Raw genomic sequence first — 18,919 nt, forward strand, 5'->3', positions numbered from 1 at the left:
TTTTTTTATCGGTAAGAGGTTGAAGCCAAGATTCATTGTTATTGTTATTATATGTTGTGATTAATTATTATTATCATATGTATTAATTTTGAGTAAATTTGAACCCAAGACCTCCCACATAGGAGGCTCACAATTTACCATTATGTTGTAGGCTCTTGCCTATTACAAAATTTGTTATTAATTATTATTATTATAGTTTTAAGTTTACCATGTCAAAATCATGATTTTAATTTAATTATTTACATAAAATATTATATATAAAAAATATAATTTATAATAATTATTATAATACTTATGATATAATATAAATAAAGGATTTTCTTTTCTATTATAGAAATGATTTTCTTTTCTATCATAAAGTTTAAACTTTTTATTGTAAAGATGATATGAAAAATTCAATGAAGATATATTGAATTTTATAAAATAAATTGGTGTAAGATATGAAATAATAATGAGAATAATTTAATGTAAATAAAATAATTAAAATTAAAAAATATAACTACAAATGTTATATTTTGATTCATATTTATTATTTAGTTTCAAAATTAAAATGTAATATACATATATTGAAAATTGTGAAAATTGTTTATAAACTATTCTCCATGAATCTTCATTTAAAATATTTCATAATGAAAAAAGGTTAAGTGACAAGATAGGTATGAAATAAAAAATTGACACATAAATTATCAAAATGTTATTTAACTTTGTTAAGGCTGTAATCTTTAGTTTTCCTTGCAATCTGCTCTTATCACTCCATTTGTTTTAACTAATCAAATTAAAGAAAAATAGTTTTAGAAATTACAAAACTTTTAATTAGATTATTTTCAACTAAATAATTTTTTATTATAAATCGTTAATCAAATATATTATATGAAACCGTAAAGGGATTGTTGAAACCCCCCCTTTTTTTATGAGTTCTAACTTTATAACTATTAATAGTTAATTATTTTAAACAAAGTTATAGACTAACATTTCAACAATGCATTGAGAATCAAGATGCCAAAAAAAAGTCATAGACTAACAGGAAGTTGGAACAACGATTTGAGAAGCCAAAAACTATTAATTTCATTGATAATATTTTAGAATGTACATTGTAGTTTGTACAAAGCATAGATATTCAAAATAATTGATTAAATCAGCCTGATTTTACTATTTCGTAATTTACATGAAAGGGAAGGGCCCAATCCAAAGAAAAAATAGATATCTTAAAAACATTTTTTTGCCTTAGGGCAATGCCGCAATGGTTAAGGAAACAAGACTAAGGATTCAGAAAACAGGGAACTAGGTAACTAGGGAGGCTAGAAGCATCAGTGAGCTGAGGAGCTAAGGGCTTGAAGCCTTCAATCAGAAAGGTTTTCAAGTCCCTCTGCAGGGAATCTATTGGAGAAGATGATGTCACTAAACTCATCCAACCATGTAAAGTCAATCTTGCTGACGTCGTCCAACAACAACCATTTCAGTAGAAAATCCCTTCTCAGCCGCACCCACTTCCAATGGTAAGTCAATTGGCGTTCATCCATGTCGAGCAGGAAAGGATGCTTATGTATAATGCACCCTATACCTTCCTCCCAACACTTGTCTGCTATGTCTACAAAAGGGATGCTAATGCTAGGCCTCAGTACCTGCTCAGCCAATACAAAAATTCTAACATCATCTTCTAAAATGTTTCCTTAAAAATGTTAGTAGAAGCATTAGAATGCCTATTTGACTGCCTCCAAGTTCGAGATGAGACGTGAGGAAGCGAGAGGTAATATCTATGGACACATGGTACCTCTTATCATTTCTTAAGAATTCATGGTCGAGGACCATGAATATAGCATGGAAAATAAAAGGACTTTGGGCATCTGGCTTGCAAACTATGACAAGGACATTGTTAGGAACCCTGCCCAAAAAGGGCTTTTGCAGAGCCATTGTAGTGCATTTTAGGAAAATTGACATATCCATGACTAAGATTCAAGAGACTCTGCAAACCGAATTTAGATTGAAAATTTTGAGAAATGATAATGAAAGAGGAATTGAAGAGGCTATTTAATGATAGTTGCAAGGTGATCCCACAATAATGGGTTCCACTTTTTGACCAATTTTGACACTGAAATCAATATTTTTGCAACAAACGTCACATTCAAGTAACTATATCTCCAAAACTATAAATAATTTGAAGATGACATAAACTAGTGATTTTGAGTACTTTGTTCCTACTTTGTAACCATATTTTTTAATCAATTTAAAAAAAAAATTTATATCAATTGTTTTTATCTCCTTCAAAAAGTGGTACATAATAAAATTCAATATTTTTAAAGAGTGACAATCCATTTGACACACAATTTTTTTATAGAAATGATAATGAAGTAATTCTTTTGGCGTTAGATTTGTAACATCAATATCCAGAGGATGCATTTGGTTTGATTTATTTTGGTTGAATATTGTATAGTTTATAAATTTTTGAAGTGACACGAATTGTAATTCAGACATACGTTCCGTTGGACACAGATAATTTGAAGTCAATTTATCATAAACCTAAAAAAAAAAAATTGAATAGAAAGGTATCTCAATAAGCTAGTTCCTACATATTTTTCAAAAAAAAATTAACCTGATTTACTAATTTTTTTGAGGTGTCGAAGTTAGTTGATGTTTAATCGGTAATGAACCGGTAATGAACCTATAATGAGTTAAACTCATATTTGAAAGTCTTAATGACTAAAATATGTATTACAATTATAGTCATTGGAAAGCTTGCTCTGAGCAGCACATTTTAACATTTTTTATTTTACAGTAGGAGATTATTCTCCTACAATTATAGTAGTCAAAAGAGAAAAAAAAAAAAAAAAGGAAAAAGGGTTAAATTTTCCTAATTTTACGTGTTCGTGCAAACATGGCATGCACGCGAACATATTGGGCATGTTCGTGTGAACATCATGTTCACGCGAACGTATGAGAAAAATAATCTGAAAGTCAAAATTTTTATTTAACGTGTTTGCGCGAACATTTATAATAATCTGTGTTCACATGAACATACAAAAAAGGCAAATTTATCAAGATCTCAAACGGAAAAATGGAATTTCAATCGCAAAATTACCGTTGCAAATATGTTCACACGAACATATTAGCAAGGTATGTTCATGCGAACATACTTTATTTAAACTTAATATGTTCGCGTGAACATATTACACTTAATATGTTCGCGTGAGCATATTACACTTAAATGTTCGCACGAACATAGTTAACACGTTCGGGCGAACATACGTAAAATTTTATATGCAAATTTTTCATCATTTCGCAATTTCCTTCGTCCCCCAAAAGTGGTACCCAATATTGTGGGTTCACCCTGCATTAAATTATTTGGCATTCATGATCTTTCATATCTTTTTTTTTCCGTATTCCTATTAATTTTCAAGTGTGCAAAATGTCGAAATGTACTGACATTAATGTCCAATAGTCGAAAGTGTCTGAGATTGAGTAAATTCCAATCACAGATTATTGTGCAAAACTTTTCACGTGTCTCCATTCTGGAGAAGTTCATGCAACTCCAAGTCTTTTCAAGCAAGTGGCCTTGAAATGTATCTTTTTTCATTGATCTCTAATTAATCAACAATCAATAAAACTATTGTATTTACTATTAACAATAGGAAAGTGACAGTAGCTAACTTGGTAATAGTGACACTGATGTAACAACGTTGCAACATTATTAATAATAGACCTAAGGCAGTACATAAGTTTAAACTTGAAGTGACTACTCAGTAGTTAGTACAGTCACTAGCCAATACCCATGCAAATTCACTTTCAGATTAAATAATTTTTCAGTTTATCACTAAAAGATTAGCCAAGACCATTATTATTCATTTTCCTACAAAACAAGTAATTTGGCTCTGACGTTATTAATTCATTTTTGGCAAGGAAAAAAATAGCCATCATTTATTTATATGTCAGCAAGAAAAAACATTAATTCACCACATTTAAAATGATTTTTGCTAGGGCAAGAAAAAAATCGCCAGCATATAATATTTTATTTCCTTATATGGAACAAAAAAATTGCCCTCAACATTAAATTTTTTCTGCCCACAAAATGTTGGATTCACCAGCATTTGACTTTTTTTTCGAGAGGGGTTTCTTAAAGTTATCACTGGCAAGGAGCAACAGGTGCAATAGGAAATGCATCTAGAAGACTTAGAGGTTGATATTTCATCCTCTACAGTTGGCAGCAAGAATCATGAGGTTCAAGAGACACTAAGGGATACTCGAGAGTTTGTGGGAGCTCCTAGGAAGAGTACTAGACAACGGAGGTAACCAGCCAAGTTCAATGACTATGTGACATTAGTTAGTCAATTGGAAGATAGTGAACCTTCCAACTATCAGGAGGCTACAGAGCATCAGGTATGGCAAGATGCTATGGTTGAGGAGTATTCCTCAATAATGTAGAATGACGTGTGGGAGGTAGTTCCTTGACCAACAGATAGGGCAATAGTTGGATCACGCTGGATCTATAAGATAAAGCACGGTGCAGATGGTAGCATCAAAAAATACAAGGCAAGATTCGTGGCCAAAGGGTTCTCTCAGAACGAGGGAATAGACTACGAGGAGACATTTGCTCTAGTGGTCAGATATACTTCTATACGAGCTGTGATCTTGTTTGCAACACATTGGGATGGCAAATCCATCAAATGGATGTCAAGGCAACATTCCTTAGTGGTGAGTTAAAGGATGAGGTATACATAGAGCAACTAGAAGGCTTTGTAGCACACAACAAAGAGACTGACGTGTGCAGACTGAAGAGAGTATTGTATGGACTCAAGCAAGCTACTAGAGCATGGTATGAGCACATTGGCACTTACTTGCAGGAAATGGGTTTTGTAAAGAGTGAAGCGGATGCTAACCTCTACTACTTGGTAGTTGGTGGTGAGATTCTCTTTCTTGTTCTTTATGTGGACAACTTATTTCTTATAGGTTCACTAGGACTCATAGAGGACTACAAGAGGGACCTTGCAGAAGAGTTTGAGATGAAGGATTTAAGAATCATGCACTACTTTCTAGGCATAGAGGTCTGGCAGATAGAGGGAGAGATTTTCCTTGGTCAAGGAAAATATTGCATTGAAATCTTGAAGAGATTCGGGATGGAGGATTGCAAAGCCATGTCTACACCCATGATCACGAATTGGAGGAAGGTAGATACATCTAAGGAGAAGGATGTAGATCCCAACTTATACAGATAGTTGATTAGTTCGCTTATGTATTTGGCCAACACTAGGCCAGACATAGCATTTGCAGTAAACTCTCTTAGTCAGTTCATGGTTGAACCAGAGAGAATGCGTTGGGACAGCAGCCAAGCACGTATTGCGTTACTTGCATGGTACAGTTGACTATGGGATCATATATATTCGAAGTGAAGGTATCAAGTTGATGGGCTATACTGATGCAGATTGGGCAGGAAGTACAATGAATAAAAGGAGCACTTTAGGGTGTTGTTTCAGTTTGGGATCTGGAATTATAGTAATAAGCTCCCTCACCTTTCTTTAAAATTCTCTAAGAAAAATAGACAATTCTCTATTAATAATGAACAAGCTAATATTCAAAATACATTAGATACTCAAAACCTTCCCTTAATAATTAGGATAAAGATCCATGATTTTTAAAAAAAAAATTATTATTATTTTTCATCATTCTCTTCAAATTTTATATACATTATATAAATTTTAACATGGTCTAAATGTCATCTTTTAGAAAAACTCCAAACTCTAGGCCTTAGAAGTGATGTTTAGTGCATTTAATTTATGAACAATAACCATACTTAGAATTAGGAGCAAAAGTGGAAGTGGACGAGAATTAGAAGATGTCTCATTGTGTCCTAGAATAATCATGGTGACCGCAACCAATTATTCTCAAAAGTGCACACAATTGACTATCATAAAAAATCTTGAACCAGATTAGCAATGGTATCAACAAGATTGCAAAATCATAAACGATTTTTCCATTAGGGTTAGCAATGGTATCAACAAGATTGCAAAATCATAAACAATTTTTCCATTACACCCTAAGCGTACCTACATTTCAATGAATGCTTGGGCATGAATTCCAACTTCTTTACAAATAGTCTGAATAACCAAAGAAGGCAACAACTTGTGCAAAACTCTATTTACTTGAAAAATACACATTATCTAGTAGTATTCAAACGGTAGGCAGGGCAAGCGAGTAGCAGAAATGAAAATATGATTACATCTTGTTGGATTTAGCGAGCTCTACATCGGGTCTGTAATCTTCAGGGATGAATCTTCCCCAGTACCAGTGTGCCTTCCAAGCAAGGGGCATCTCTTCGATTGGTATTCCCTTGGTCTCTGGCAGGAATATGTGAATAAAAGTGCTCATCACCAGAACCCATCCAGCGAAGAAAAGGAACAATCCAAATTTAAAATGGCAGAGCATGGATAAAAAGGCTTGGGCGATGGCAAAAGTGAAGAGAAGATTGACGGAAACATTAATACTCTGCCCCGCCGATCGGATTTCCAAGGGGAAAATTTCACTTGGAACCAACCATCCAAGAGGCCCCCATGACCATGCAAAAGCTGAAACATAAACGCACACCAAGATCACCACCAATATGGCTACTCCCTTGCTCAGGCTTCCCTCTCCATTGGATCCAAATTCCTTTCCAAGGATTGCTGCAATGATAACCTGCACATCAACAAATTAAACAGTTCATCCCAATTTGTAGCCTCAATTATGGAATTTGTCCCGATATAAACCTCAGTTGAGTCTAAATTAAAGGAAAAACATTTGCATTTTGCGCCAAACGATTAACTTTGCATGGATCTTTATTGAAATTGGAATCTACTAAAATGTCTTCATTTCAAAGAAACTGACAGCTTCAATGGCAGAACAATATAAAAGACATTTTGGTAGGCCTAATTTTACCAGTAACTTCTTTTTTAAAATCAAGGGGCATTTCAGCGACCCAGCCTAGCGTCCAGTACCCTGAAGGAAGCTGGGGCTAGACGCAGAACTGGTGGATCGAAGAAGCAGGCCAGTGGATTAGAACCCATGACCATGGGGAACTACTCATAACCCTAAGCCTCCTCCGTGTAACTTCGTATCATCAATATTTGAGGTGGGAAACAGATAAATGGGTAATATTTAAAGAAGAATGGGAAACCATAATTAGCCTATTTTGCCAAAAAAAAAAAAAGGAGCAATAGAGATAGAACTATATTTTGTCATGGAGTGTTCAGCATAAAGTCATGTATACCAGCTATGCGAATATTTAAAAACCCAGACAATTCAGATATAAACAAAATTGCAAACCTATTTGATTTCAATTCAGTGTTGAAGGGCGGATATAGAGGAACAAAATGAACAAAACAGGAAACTTATTTGATTAGGATTAACTCTTGCAGGGCAGATGTAAAGGAAAATAGGACCAATTATTTAAGACTTTGGTATCCGGTTCTGAAATGTGTGGAGTTCATTCAACTTACAGAGTTGTTAAAATCTATCATTCATTCTCGCAGTCAAAAGTGGAATGGTGGACCTGAAGATGAAATCCTTGTAATGACTTCTCGAAACATTGTGCAATTAAAATCGTGGAGATGTAGTAAGGGTATAAAAATTTGAAGCAATAAAAGAATTGAAAACCTCTAACTTAGAACACTAAATGTCAGAATCCAGAAAACTGTAAGAAAATCTCTAACAATGACGGGTCAGTAAACAAATAGTGAGCCAATTAAGCCTAAATTTACCAAATACACAGTGAACAAATTAAACCTAAATCCACCAAATGCATTTGCACACAAGTTGATTGATCTGAAATTGGCTACATTACCTGAGAGATGAACATTTGAACTCCTCCTTCCATGAAGAGAAATTTTCTGCCAACCTTGTCAACGCTAAAAATGGAAACAAACGTAGCAAGCACATTGACAAGCCCTGTTATAACGGCAGAGAGCAAGGAAGCATTGCTACCGAAGCCGATGGTCTTAAAGAGAACAGGGGCGTAGAACATGATAACATTAATCCCTGTGAGCTGCTGGAAGAAAGGAATGGCGATGGCCATGACCAGATGAGGCCTATATTTCCTCTGCAATATATTCCTGAATGGATGTTTCACCGCCTTGGAAGCTTCACTGGCCTCCACAAGGTCACTATACTCGGCATCAATTTCGCGGGTGCCTCGGATCTTCTCTAACATGATTTTGGCCTTCTCGTGGTGCCCTCTTTCGATCAAACTGTTGGGTGTATCTGGTAAGCCTAATGACCCTACCGTCATTATAATTGCAGGAACTGCTGCCAGAGCCAAAGATACCCTCCATCCCCATCCGCCTTCGATCTTTTCTGTGCCGTAATTTATCAAATTGGCTGCCAAGATACCGATTGTGATGAACAATTGGAAGCACATGTTCAGAGCTCCTCTCATTTTGGGAGGCGCCATTTCGGACAGATACAGGGGAACCGACTGCATTTACAGAAAACCGCAACAGATTAGAATAGATACAGGATCAAACAGACAAACAAGATAAAGAAGACAAAATAGATTCGGAAATCCTACTTGAGACAACTTTTCTACCCATGTTCTTAAACAGGGGTTCTTCTAAATATTAAGAACGAACCAAGTGCAAATGCTCATAATCACAACCTAATAGATTGTAACCCAGTCCCATACTATTAGACACACTACATTGCACGAGAACAATCAAATTAGTAGAATGACCTCCGTCACAATTTCGCCTCCTACCAGTCAATTAGATCCAATGATTATATTGGGCACAATTGTATCATTTTTGCCCTTTTGCAGTGGAAGGTTATTTTGATCAATCAGAGCATTCCGCAGTATAAATCTTAAATTGATACCAGTCAAACAAATGCACAAGATACTACTACATCAAAAGCTTAAATCGAAACAATTGGGCATTGTCTAGGAGGAAACAGAGACTAGAATGAAAACGATGAACGCATGTCATTAGATAAAAAATCAACACTTGAGCAAAGCAAAAGACGAGGAGGATAACCATACTAAAAGATGAAAATCGTTTACCTAAAGGGTAAAATAGCAAATGGGCACATAAATTTATGAAAATACATCGGAATGTAAAGGACGAAAACGAAAACACGCCATTAGGTAAAAAATCAATACAATTGAGCACAAGGACGAGGATGAAATACACACAATCAATGATACAAGTGGTTAGATAGACATTGGAGAAGTGAAAATCTTACTACCGAGAAATGAAACAGCAAATGGGCAGAGCAAATTATGAAATACATCAGAAAAGAGTATAACTCTGCATCAGTCACAGGATCAAAATACTAACGGAAATCAAAGCAATTGAGGAGGTGCATCAAAACTGACCTGATTAGCAAAACCAACTCCAATACCCAGTAAGATGCGACCGATGATAAGCATGGCCACATTGACAGCGAAGCCATTAATGGCGGCTCCAATCAAGAAAAAGCCTCCTCCCATGAGCATAGAAGGCTTTCTTCCAAGCAACCGGGTACTAACCGAGGCAAAAAACGATGCGATCAAACCGGCTACATACAAGGACGAGGTGAAAGTCGTCAGCAACTGACTGTCGAATTTACAGTAGTCGTTCTGGTGGGCTTCCTTCATCTTCCTGAACACTCCCGGAAAAAACTTCTTCAAGAAAGGATCCATAGAAGTTACCCCTCCTGCAATTCACAAGGACAATCACAAGATTAGTTCCCCTGCAATAGTTTTTGTTCTTGCTTTTGGAGTGTGATCCGAAATCTTAAGAAAATTTACACAATTGAATCTAGAAATAAAATTACCCTTAAAAATCCCATGCTCAAACGCCATCATTTCTTACCAGAAACTCCAATATCATAGCCGAAGATGAGACCTCCTGTAGCAGAAACGATGCATGTAATTAAAACAAAGGTTGTCATCTTTCCTGCATAATTCTGGCCTTGGGCCCCCGCCGGGGCAACAAATCCTCCCGCCATTGACGAATTGAACAGCAGACTGAAATCCTCAGAGCATCAAAAACATAAAAATCTCTTCTTCTATGATCTGCTCTGGCCCAGATGAAATGCTTCCTCCGCAATGGATTTATGGCCGGATCTTTTCTATTTTTATAGCAATCAAATCCAATAGGAGGCCGACTAAAACCTCTCCAATGTGGCAGTCTCCAGCTCTTTTTTAATTACTTTCACCTTATCCACGCAATAATAACAACTCGGAAGTCTAAAAGCAAGCCTCCTTTCACGGACTGGATAAATATTTCCCTTGTTTAAGAGCTGTTCACAGCTAATGAAGTTTGAAGTGTAGGTGCATGTGGAGAATGATAATATACTGCTTGCCAACTTGGAACTTCAAGTTCATATCCTAAAACTAATCTACACTTCTTTGTTCATTTTCTTGTATTTCTTGGACAAATTCAACTTGACTTCACAACAAAATATAGTTGTCAGTGTGAATTGGCGTTTGGAGCGGCCCACCAGGCGACCGTTAAGATAATTACATTGCACGCATTCCTTGGTTTGTTCTTAGATATATATGTTTTGTAACATAGTTTACGGGCGAGCAACATAGTTTACGGGCGAGCCGGGCGACCCTTTCAATTGCAATAGATAAATGGCTTTATGAAAGTGACGTTACCGGCTTATTTGTTGTCCCTGCTAATTTTAGTGTCCTCTCTATCTGTTAAGCTAATCTGGATTTCGTTTTCAGACATTCCACGTTGGCGGGAATCGTTTGACTTTCAAAATAATATTAAGCTTACCTTTATTTTATTTTTAGTATTTACAATTTTTCATTAAAATGATTAATTTAAAGAAGAAATGTCTAGTGTTTGTTTGTTTGCTTTTGTTTTTATCTTAGATCATCATTTGAACTCAATAATATGTATATTTTTATAAGATATGTTTTGTCATTAAATCAAGTATCTTTGAAAAAATGTTTATTTTTTTAAATCGAAAAATAAAATGGAATGACTATTTTTCAAATGTGTTTATGTTTAAAAAAACATAATACAAGCAATTTATGGCTCTATGGAGTTGTTTAAAATCTTCTCTTATTTCGAACTAGGGTTTTAAAGGTGAAGTTCGGTCTTCCTCCTCATCATAGTTGCCCAATAAATCATAAGTTTAGCAATATTGCCTTAAAGGTCTACATAATTACTCATAATGGAGAAAATGATAACCTAGAGGCTCAAATGCACCACAAGACTTTCTAGAACTTTTGGATGAAACCTCCATTTGTGTAGATGGATTTTAGAATGAGAAAGCCAAACATTGCTAGCATTTACAAAATAGTACACATTGGTGAAAACATTGTTAGTAACTAGAGAGAAGTCAAGTGAAGAGAATGGTTGTGTGCAGAATATTTGGGGTCATCAAGACATTGGTGTCACCCATAGGAAAGGATGCACAATGAAAGTAAGGGCATAACGATGCCTCAAGGTCGTAGCCTCTACCCTTCAAGTTTGACCAAGTGACAGTCATGGTTTCCACACTAGAAAGATTATTTTATTTTAGCGTGGTCTCCAATCCAATTCTAAGAGTGATGCTTAAGTTAAAACTTAATATTTCTTTGATCAAATGTATCAAAGTTATATATATATATATATATATGAAAAAAAAAATTACAAAAGAAAGAAAATACCATTAGAGATAGCATAATACACATGCACCACATATTCTTCAACATACTCTAACAAGTCATTTTGCATTAATAAAATATTATCCAAAATTGACTTTGAGATAACAAACACACATAAATGATTGAAACAACAAATATGATTGAAAAATAAAATATTGTTAAATAATAAAATCTCAAGAATTGAAATTTGATATAAAATTGATTGAACTTGTATTTGAATTTAATTATTATTAATTAGCTAAATCAATAAAATTCACTTGATTTCAAAGTTTTGTTTGTATTTTGTCTTGGATACTTTAATTTGTTGTTGTTTCCTTTTTTTTAATGTATTCCTTTTGAATATATTAAATGTATTCTATTCGACCTTTATCTTCTTCTATCTTATTTTTCTATAGAATGTTTATCCTCTTTAAATACAATTGAAGAGATGCATATTTAAAAATATCTCAATATTAATGAGTTAATATAAATATATACACATTGCTAATAGTGGCATGTTGTGATGGTTAAGTTGTTGTGTTGTTATCCTTGCCATCCAGGTTCAAATCTCATAGGGATGAGGTCCCTGTTTGTGGCCTCACTGGTTCATAGCTCCAGGTCAAAGCGTTTACTTGTGGTACCGGTGGGCGTGTCGCGCCAGCGCTATCGGTCACATTAAAAAGTTTACCAGGCGCATTCAAAAATAAATAAATAAATATATACACATTAAAAAAATGATAAATATTTTATTTCAAATAATACATAATTATTTTATTTTATTTTATTTATAAATCAAAAGTAGCTAAGAGTTTGCATCTAACTATATTGCACAACTTTAAATTATTACATATAATTTTTTTTTTCACATGTCTTATTTTGCTAGAGTCAATTACTATACTGCCATACAACACTATAGAAATAGAGCTACCAAAATGTCTTAGAGGACTTGAATTGACATTAAAAAAAATCACAAATACCACATACTATCGATTTTTATAACTTGAGGACCACAAAAACATTCTAGAAGAAAAGGTTCATTAAACAATAAGGGATTATCGAGTCCCACCACCACACTAGTTGCAAACCTTGCTTTCACTATACCCAAGGGGCCAGAAGAAGACTGAATCTCTAGAGCTCCACTTTCATTTTATAAAAAAAAGTCCCATTCCATAGGCTCAATTTTGGTTATCACCCCTTAGCCATCTATAACCTCTCTATATTCAATCAAGCCTTCATTCATTAGGTATTTGTGGAATGAACCATCCCGTCCTCTAACACCAAATCTAGAAGTTACTTCAAGAACCAATACTCCTTTCTACTACCATCTTTTTTTCAAACACTGAGTTAGAAATCGTAGAAGAAATGAATAAAAGCTTCTCCATTTCACATCCTTTATTTTTCACCACATAGAAATCCTTTAGTAGAGGAATACTTTTACTATATCAAGTTCATTTTATAAGATATTGTCAATCCTGCTTGGAAACTACATCTTGAACACAACATAGAGTATTAGTTATTTCCTTGGATTCACTCACATTAGAAAGGACAACCAAAAACATGGAGGGGGTATATTGATGCAAAGGGTCTGATATCCTAGGTTCTCCTCACTCAAAATGCTTCTTTCTCTACCTTAACCATCCAAAGGTTAGCTCTTGTTGAATCTTCCCCCAATTAGGATCTACAAGACCCTCACTATACACTTCTCCTCCAAGGTATAGTTGATCTTTAGAAGATTCCAAAGTTTCTAGGCTTAACTAGTCCAACTAGTTCCCAAGTGCCTAGTCTTCTTCACTAGCTTCCCTCCTAGAATTCCAAATCTCTACTTAGGATCTTCCCATACATTCAATTAGACTCTTATCAATATTCTTGGCCCATCAAAGGTCATTCTTAATCCTTTTCCCCACTTCTTGACTCATTACCAATCCAATTGGTCTTAGTTTCACTAGGAGGCCTAATTGCCTAATCCCTAGTAGGTTTGATTTCCTTGTTTTGGCCTATTGCTCCCAAATTTACCAAGTAACTCCACACAAGACCTTGAAAGTATTCAAGGTATCTATGAGAACTATCAAAATTAAAATTCTTGACTTCTGGATGCACTCGTAACCTTAAATTCCACAGGCCCTAGTTTTAAGCCTATTAATTGGGCCTCTAGACCAGCCAGTATAAACAATTGACGAACTAACCTCCAAACCTTGGTTAAACTCCTTCCACCTATGAATACTTTTTAAAGAGTATCTATGGCATTTGAAAATACTACCAAGTCCTTCACATAGGGTCATGGGTGCTTGTACCAAATCATTGCTATCCTTGTCTTGGCTCACCTGTGTTTAACAATCAGCCATAGGGCTTCCCATTTGGTCTAGGAAATCTATTGCAATAACAAAAAAGAAAACACAAATAATTTAAAAACCATATCCCTACTTCCCCCATGGTTTCAGCCAAATCCACCAGTGGGTTCTTAGGTAAGAGCCATTTCTAACTAAATAACACTGTAACTGTCACTTACAAACCAATGACCTTCAAAATTCTCTAACTCTACATACCAAGCGCTTGAAAGAAAACTATATATTGAAAATGAAAACTACTTGAAAACACTATATTCCCTTGGGACATGATCTCTTATGCCAATCTATACAGAGTCATACAATATCAAGAAAATACTATAGTTTACAAAGATGTTGTCACAATCATTTGTACAGAAGTGCCAAAGAGAATTGTTGCAATCCAAAACTTCATTAACCACCTAAAATCATTGAATCCATGCATATATCTCAAGCATGGGCATTTACAATTGGTTTAACTACATTTTATCCATTTCTCACAAAAGTTGCTAGCAACTTTTTGCATTATGAGCATTTTGACTCATTTTTTCAACTCGATGGGTGATTTTCACTTCCATGACCCTAGATAGGATATGTAGGGTCCTAAAACACCCCCCAAATCCACATTACACTAAAATGGAAACTTTTCACTATTTAAAGTCAAAATGACCCTAAATCACTTAATGAGCACTATGGGCTCTTACAAACCTGAAGTTGCCTAACATTGCATCCAACCCATTGGATCTTATTCCAACACACACCCAAACATCTAATCCAACCCTAAAGCACACCAAAACATCAAATAGGGAGGAGCCCTACACCATATATGGATTGACTAGATAACACATTAAAAACCTTTCTTAGAAACCTTCTTGAGTAAGGATATCTATCATTTATTAATAAATAAATAGGAAGGGTAACCATCTATCATTAACACATGAGACATAGTACAAGTTATAGAATACTATACATAGTTGTTGTGGTAGTTTTTAAAGGTTATCTCCTAGATTTCATTAATTTTGTTAAGTTCTATACTATGAGGATAAAACAATCCCAAAGGGAAAACATGAAGACACATCACTCCAACTGTCAAGATCATAAATATTACCATCCATTTTATATGAGTCCAACTAATCCAACCACCAAAATAATCAAATACTATCTCCCATATTCCAAATATATATGATTTCATTAGCATGCTCCTCATTTTTCCAAATGTTCATTTTTAATATAAAATTGGAGATATCCAAATTGGCTATAAACATCCACCTCAATATTACAAGATATCTAGAAACAAAACATTACAATCACATTCCATCAAAGCAATAAATCTCTAATGTGGCCATTTAGGGGGGTTGAACTAGAGATCATCACATTGTCATCTCCATAGCTCCACACAACCTTGTTGAGTTATCATCTAATAAGAGGTGAGTGAGACCATGTTTGCCAACTTGTCCTCTATTGTGTTTCCTTCCCTATATAAATATGAGAGATTATGAAATTTCTAAACTTTCTTGCCACTTCCAAATTATGAAGATCCACATTTTTAGCTTCTTGTTAGATACATATACATACTAGATTGCACTAGAAATGCTCAAGGAATCTCATTCCAAATGCACCTTTGAGGCTTTATGATTTGTACTCTACTCTAATCCTATTAGAGCCACCATGAGTTATCCATCATTTTTAGTCACTTTCTTAAGGCTAACCAATATTTGATCTAGAAACCTTCGTATGTGGTTTCTAGTAATACATTTATTGAGTTGGGATTACCCTTAAAGTCACTACCAAAATTAACCTTAGTGCAACCTTAACTTGGAGAGATCAATGCAACTCTAGTGTGAGTATTCAAAGGAAGATCAACCTTCGTAGCCCAATAATTAGAGATTTAATTTGTTTATTTATTTTTTACTATTTCACATGCTCAAGAGATCTTTATTTTATTATGTTTAGATTGTTTAATTTAGTTTAATTTAGAAATATCATATTACATTATATGGAGTTAACTTAGACAGAAAATAGATATGTGTTAAAATAGAAATATGATGGCTAAAGTCATATACTTGGAATAGGTTGAAAATAATTTAAAAAATAAAATGAAATATACATTTTTAAAGATACATATAAGAAATAAAAATAAATAAATATAATTACACTTATTACACCACAACGCAATATAGTGGATCCTCTACTAAAATTAAGAATCTAATAAATTTGGGAGTCATTATGATGGGGAGTTTCTCTCACTTAGAGCCTTTTTCATATAATCAAGGCTTGTCCTTAGCCTTCTTAGGATTTCTTCCTAATACCTTAACTTAGAGGATCTTTTCCTAGTCCTTTGCAACCTAGAAACTCACCTATCAATTCAATTTAGACTCCAAGCTCTCCAAAACCCATCTAAGCAACTTTATGCTCAACAAGTTGACAAACTCACCAAGGACCCCCAACATGAAAAACACACCTTCTGAACATTCTCATGCTGTTATTTTTTTTTCTCCAACATTTCTGCATCATCTTTTCAAATCTAACTCTTCAAAATCACCAAATTGCTCTTTTAGGTTCCTTGTAGTCCTATGAGCCCTAGTTAGGCCTCCTACAAACAAAGAAGTTGAAATAACTTCAAAAATCCTTAACAATACCTATTGGTGCCTTCTATAATTTGTTTCATAACAACCCAGACTCAAATATTTTCTAGGTTTTAGACTACCATGGCATCTGTATAGTACTTTCCTAGAAAACCCTATTTTTGAGGGTTTCTAGGGAATGACAGCAAAACCTTCTTGATTTTCATGGTTCTTCTCCTCATACCTTCTCCTCTAGCCTATGAACCTTTAGTTCTACCTACTTCATTTACCCAATAAGGATTTTCTCATTCCAATTGAGCAAACACATTAATTCCTTCTTGCAAGCATTTTGTTTCTTAGCCAAACAACTCAAGATTGCCTAGGGCTCATTTGCAAAATTAGAATACTTGCTATCCCAATCTCCAAAACCCATTTTTACAATTTATACAAAGGCTACTACTTAAATCCCAAAGTCTATTAGGTTTTAACCATGGGCATTCAAGTTATAGCCATTTTATTCTAGATTGCTATTTATAGACCAACACAAAACACAAAAAAAAAAAGATAATTAGCAAAACCTATTAAAATGAATCCAAAATTCTCCAAAAAGTACACATATATTAGCCAAATGGTATGAAGAAACTAATGTATGCAAAATAATAGGAGAATCAATCCAAAACAGTAAGTCTTCAAGCCAAAAATACATTTTCTATGTATTATCTTCCCACTTCACATGAACAGTTTTTATAATCCAACTTCCAACCATTCAAAAATGATTGATTTGTCCTTTTATACTTTATTTCTAATTGTCCTCACCCTTATCTTGAATTCTAGACCCTTTAGAACCAATTCCTAAATTTGAGGAAAAGTTGTCATGAGCAACTTTTATAATTTTTGTAAAAATGACCTTGCAATCCCTCAAACTTATCTAGTTGGATTCTTGAAAAACCATCCAAATTGATCCAAAAACATCTATAGACCTCATTTTAATCACAATTTCTCAATTTTGAGACATTTGACAACTTTGACCCTATCAGGACTTTGTGGCACTAACTAGGTCTTAACAACTACAACATGACCAAAACTTACACTCAACCCTCTAACAACTTCTCCAACACACCTTGGGACTTCATACATTTTCCCTATTTTGTTAATGGTTGGCTAATCCGTTTGTAAGCCAAAAATGTCTATTAGGGTTTACCTTTCCCCTAAGGTGCTCCTGCACCATACATTCGTGCAAGGAAAAGACTAAGTTACCTATGGAGAGAGGAAATCCATGCCAATTCCATGCATCTTGAAGTCACTCTCTGCAATCCATGTTGCTTCATCTTTAGGGGTGTGCTTCCATTTGATTAGATGCTCTTTGTAGACCTTATTCCTAGTGCTTTTTCTTACTCTAGAGTCTAATATCCCTTCAACTTGAGGCTACATCTTTTTAGGGACTTGTAGCTTTGTCACATCCTTATCTAATCTTGTTTGATATTGTTCCTCATCAATAGATGGTCCTCTATATGGTGTCAAGTCCTAAAAATTGAATATGGGTGATATTGGCATGTCCTTAGGTAGATCAACTTCATAGGCATTGGCACCATACTTATCCAAAGGTCCAAACCTCATCATTTGTAACTTATTTGGAATGCCCTTCTTCAATCTAGATTTGTTCAAGAACACCATGACTATGTTTCCTGTTTAAAACTACAACTCTCTCCTCCCCTCATCTTTCTTTCCTTTCAATTTCTAATTGGCTTCCATTATTGTCTATTTTACCTGATCATGAACCTCCTTCATAGACAGAGAAAATTCATCAACATGCCCACTAACTTTATCATATCCTATTAGCTCCTTAAGATCTTTTATACCTCTTGGATGTGCACCATATACAACTTGGAAAGGACTTAGGCCAATGGTTCTATTTTTGCTTTCATTATAGGAAAAATCTACTTGTGGGATAACTTGCTCCTAGCCTTGCCCATATTGCTTAGTCAAGAATCTTAGGAGATTACATAGTACCATGTTGATTACCTTTGTTTGCCCATCTATTTGGGGATGATAGGAAACTCTATGAGCTAGATTGGTGCCCAACCTCTTCCAAAGGGTTTTTCAAAAATGCCCCATAAACTTAACATCTCTTTTAGCAACAATACTTAATGGTAAGCCATGTATCCTAGCTACTTCCTTGAAGAAAAGGTGGGCTATATGACTAGAATCATGTGTAGTCTTACAAGCTATAAAGTGATTCATCTTGCTAAATTTATCAACAACAAAAAAACACACTATCCAATGCTATCTTTGTTTTAGGTAGGCCCACTATAAAGTCCATACTAGTGCACTCCTAAGGCTAATTAGGAATAGGTAGTGGTTGATAGAATCCTACATTAGATTAAATTCCTTTAGCCTTTTGACATATGCCACATTGTTTCAAATACCTCCTCACATCCCTTTGCATCCTAGGC

General features: G+C 34.6%; 1 protein-coding gene across 1 annotated transcript; it reads right to left on the minus strand.

The window, feature by feature from the left end:
• Positions 1-5,939: 5,939 nt before the first annotated feature.
• Positions 5,940-10,047, minus strand: LOC149554105 (sugar transport protein MST3-like). The gene is made up of 4 exons (XM_089789431.1): positions 9,810-10,047; positions 9,332-9,651; positions 7,808-8,437; positions 5,940-6,663 (listed from the first exon to the last, which is right to left on the minus strand). The coding sequence occupies exons 1-4, from the start codon at positions 9,943-9,945 to the stop codon at positions 6,205-6,207; spliced, it is 1,545 nt and encodes a 514-aa protein (XP_089645557.1). The 5' UTR covers positions 9,946-10,047; the 3' UTR covers positions 5,940-6,204.
• Between the last annotated feature and the right edge of the window lie 8,872 nt (positions 10,048-18,919).

This window comes from Cupressus sempervirens, chromosome 6, assembly GCF_028749045.1.
Source record: "Cupressus sempervirens isolate cs-2001-9-10 chromosome 6, ASM2874904v1, whole genome shotgun sequence".
Taxonomy (NCBI): Eukaryota; Viridiplantae; Streptophyta; class Pinopsida; order Cupressales; family Cupressaceae; genus Cupressus; species Cupressus sempervirens.

What these genes read in the sequence shown, in the direction of transcription:
- LOC149554105 (XM_089789431.1), bottom strand. Translation starts at nt 9,945, where the DNA reads ATGGCGGGAGGATTTGTTGCCCCGGCGGGGGCCCAAGGCCAGAATTAT. An exon ending in GAGTTGGTTTTGCTAATCAG is followed by an intron (nt 8,438 to 9,331) that starts GTCAGTTTTGAT and finishes CTGTAAATGCAG; the next exon opens with TCGGTTCCCCTGTATCTGTC. An exon ending in TTCAAATGTTCATCTCTCAG is followed by an intron (nt 6,664 to 7,807) that starts GTAATGTAGCCA and finishes GTTGATGTGCAG; the next exon opens with GTTATCATTGCAGCAATCCT.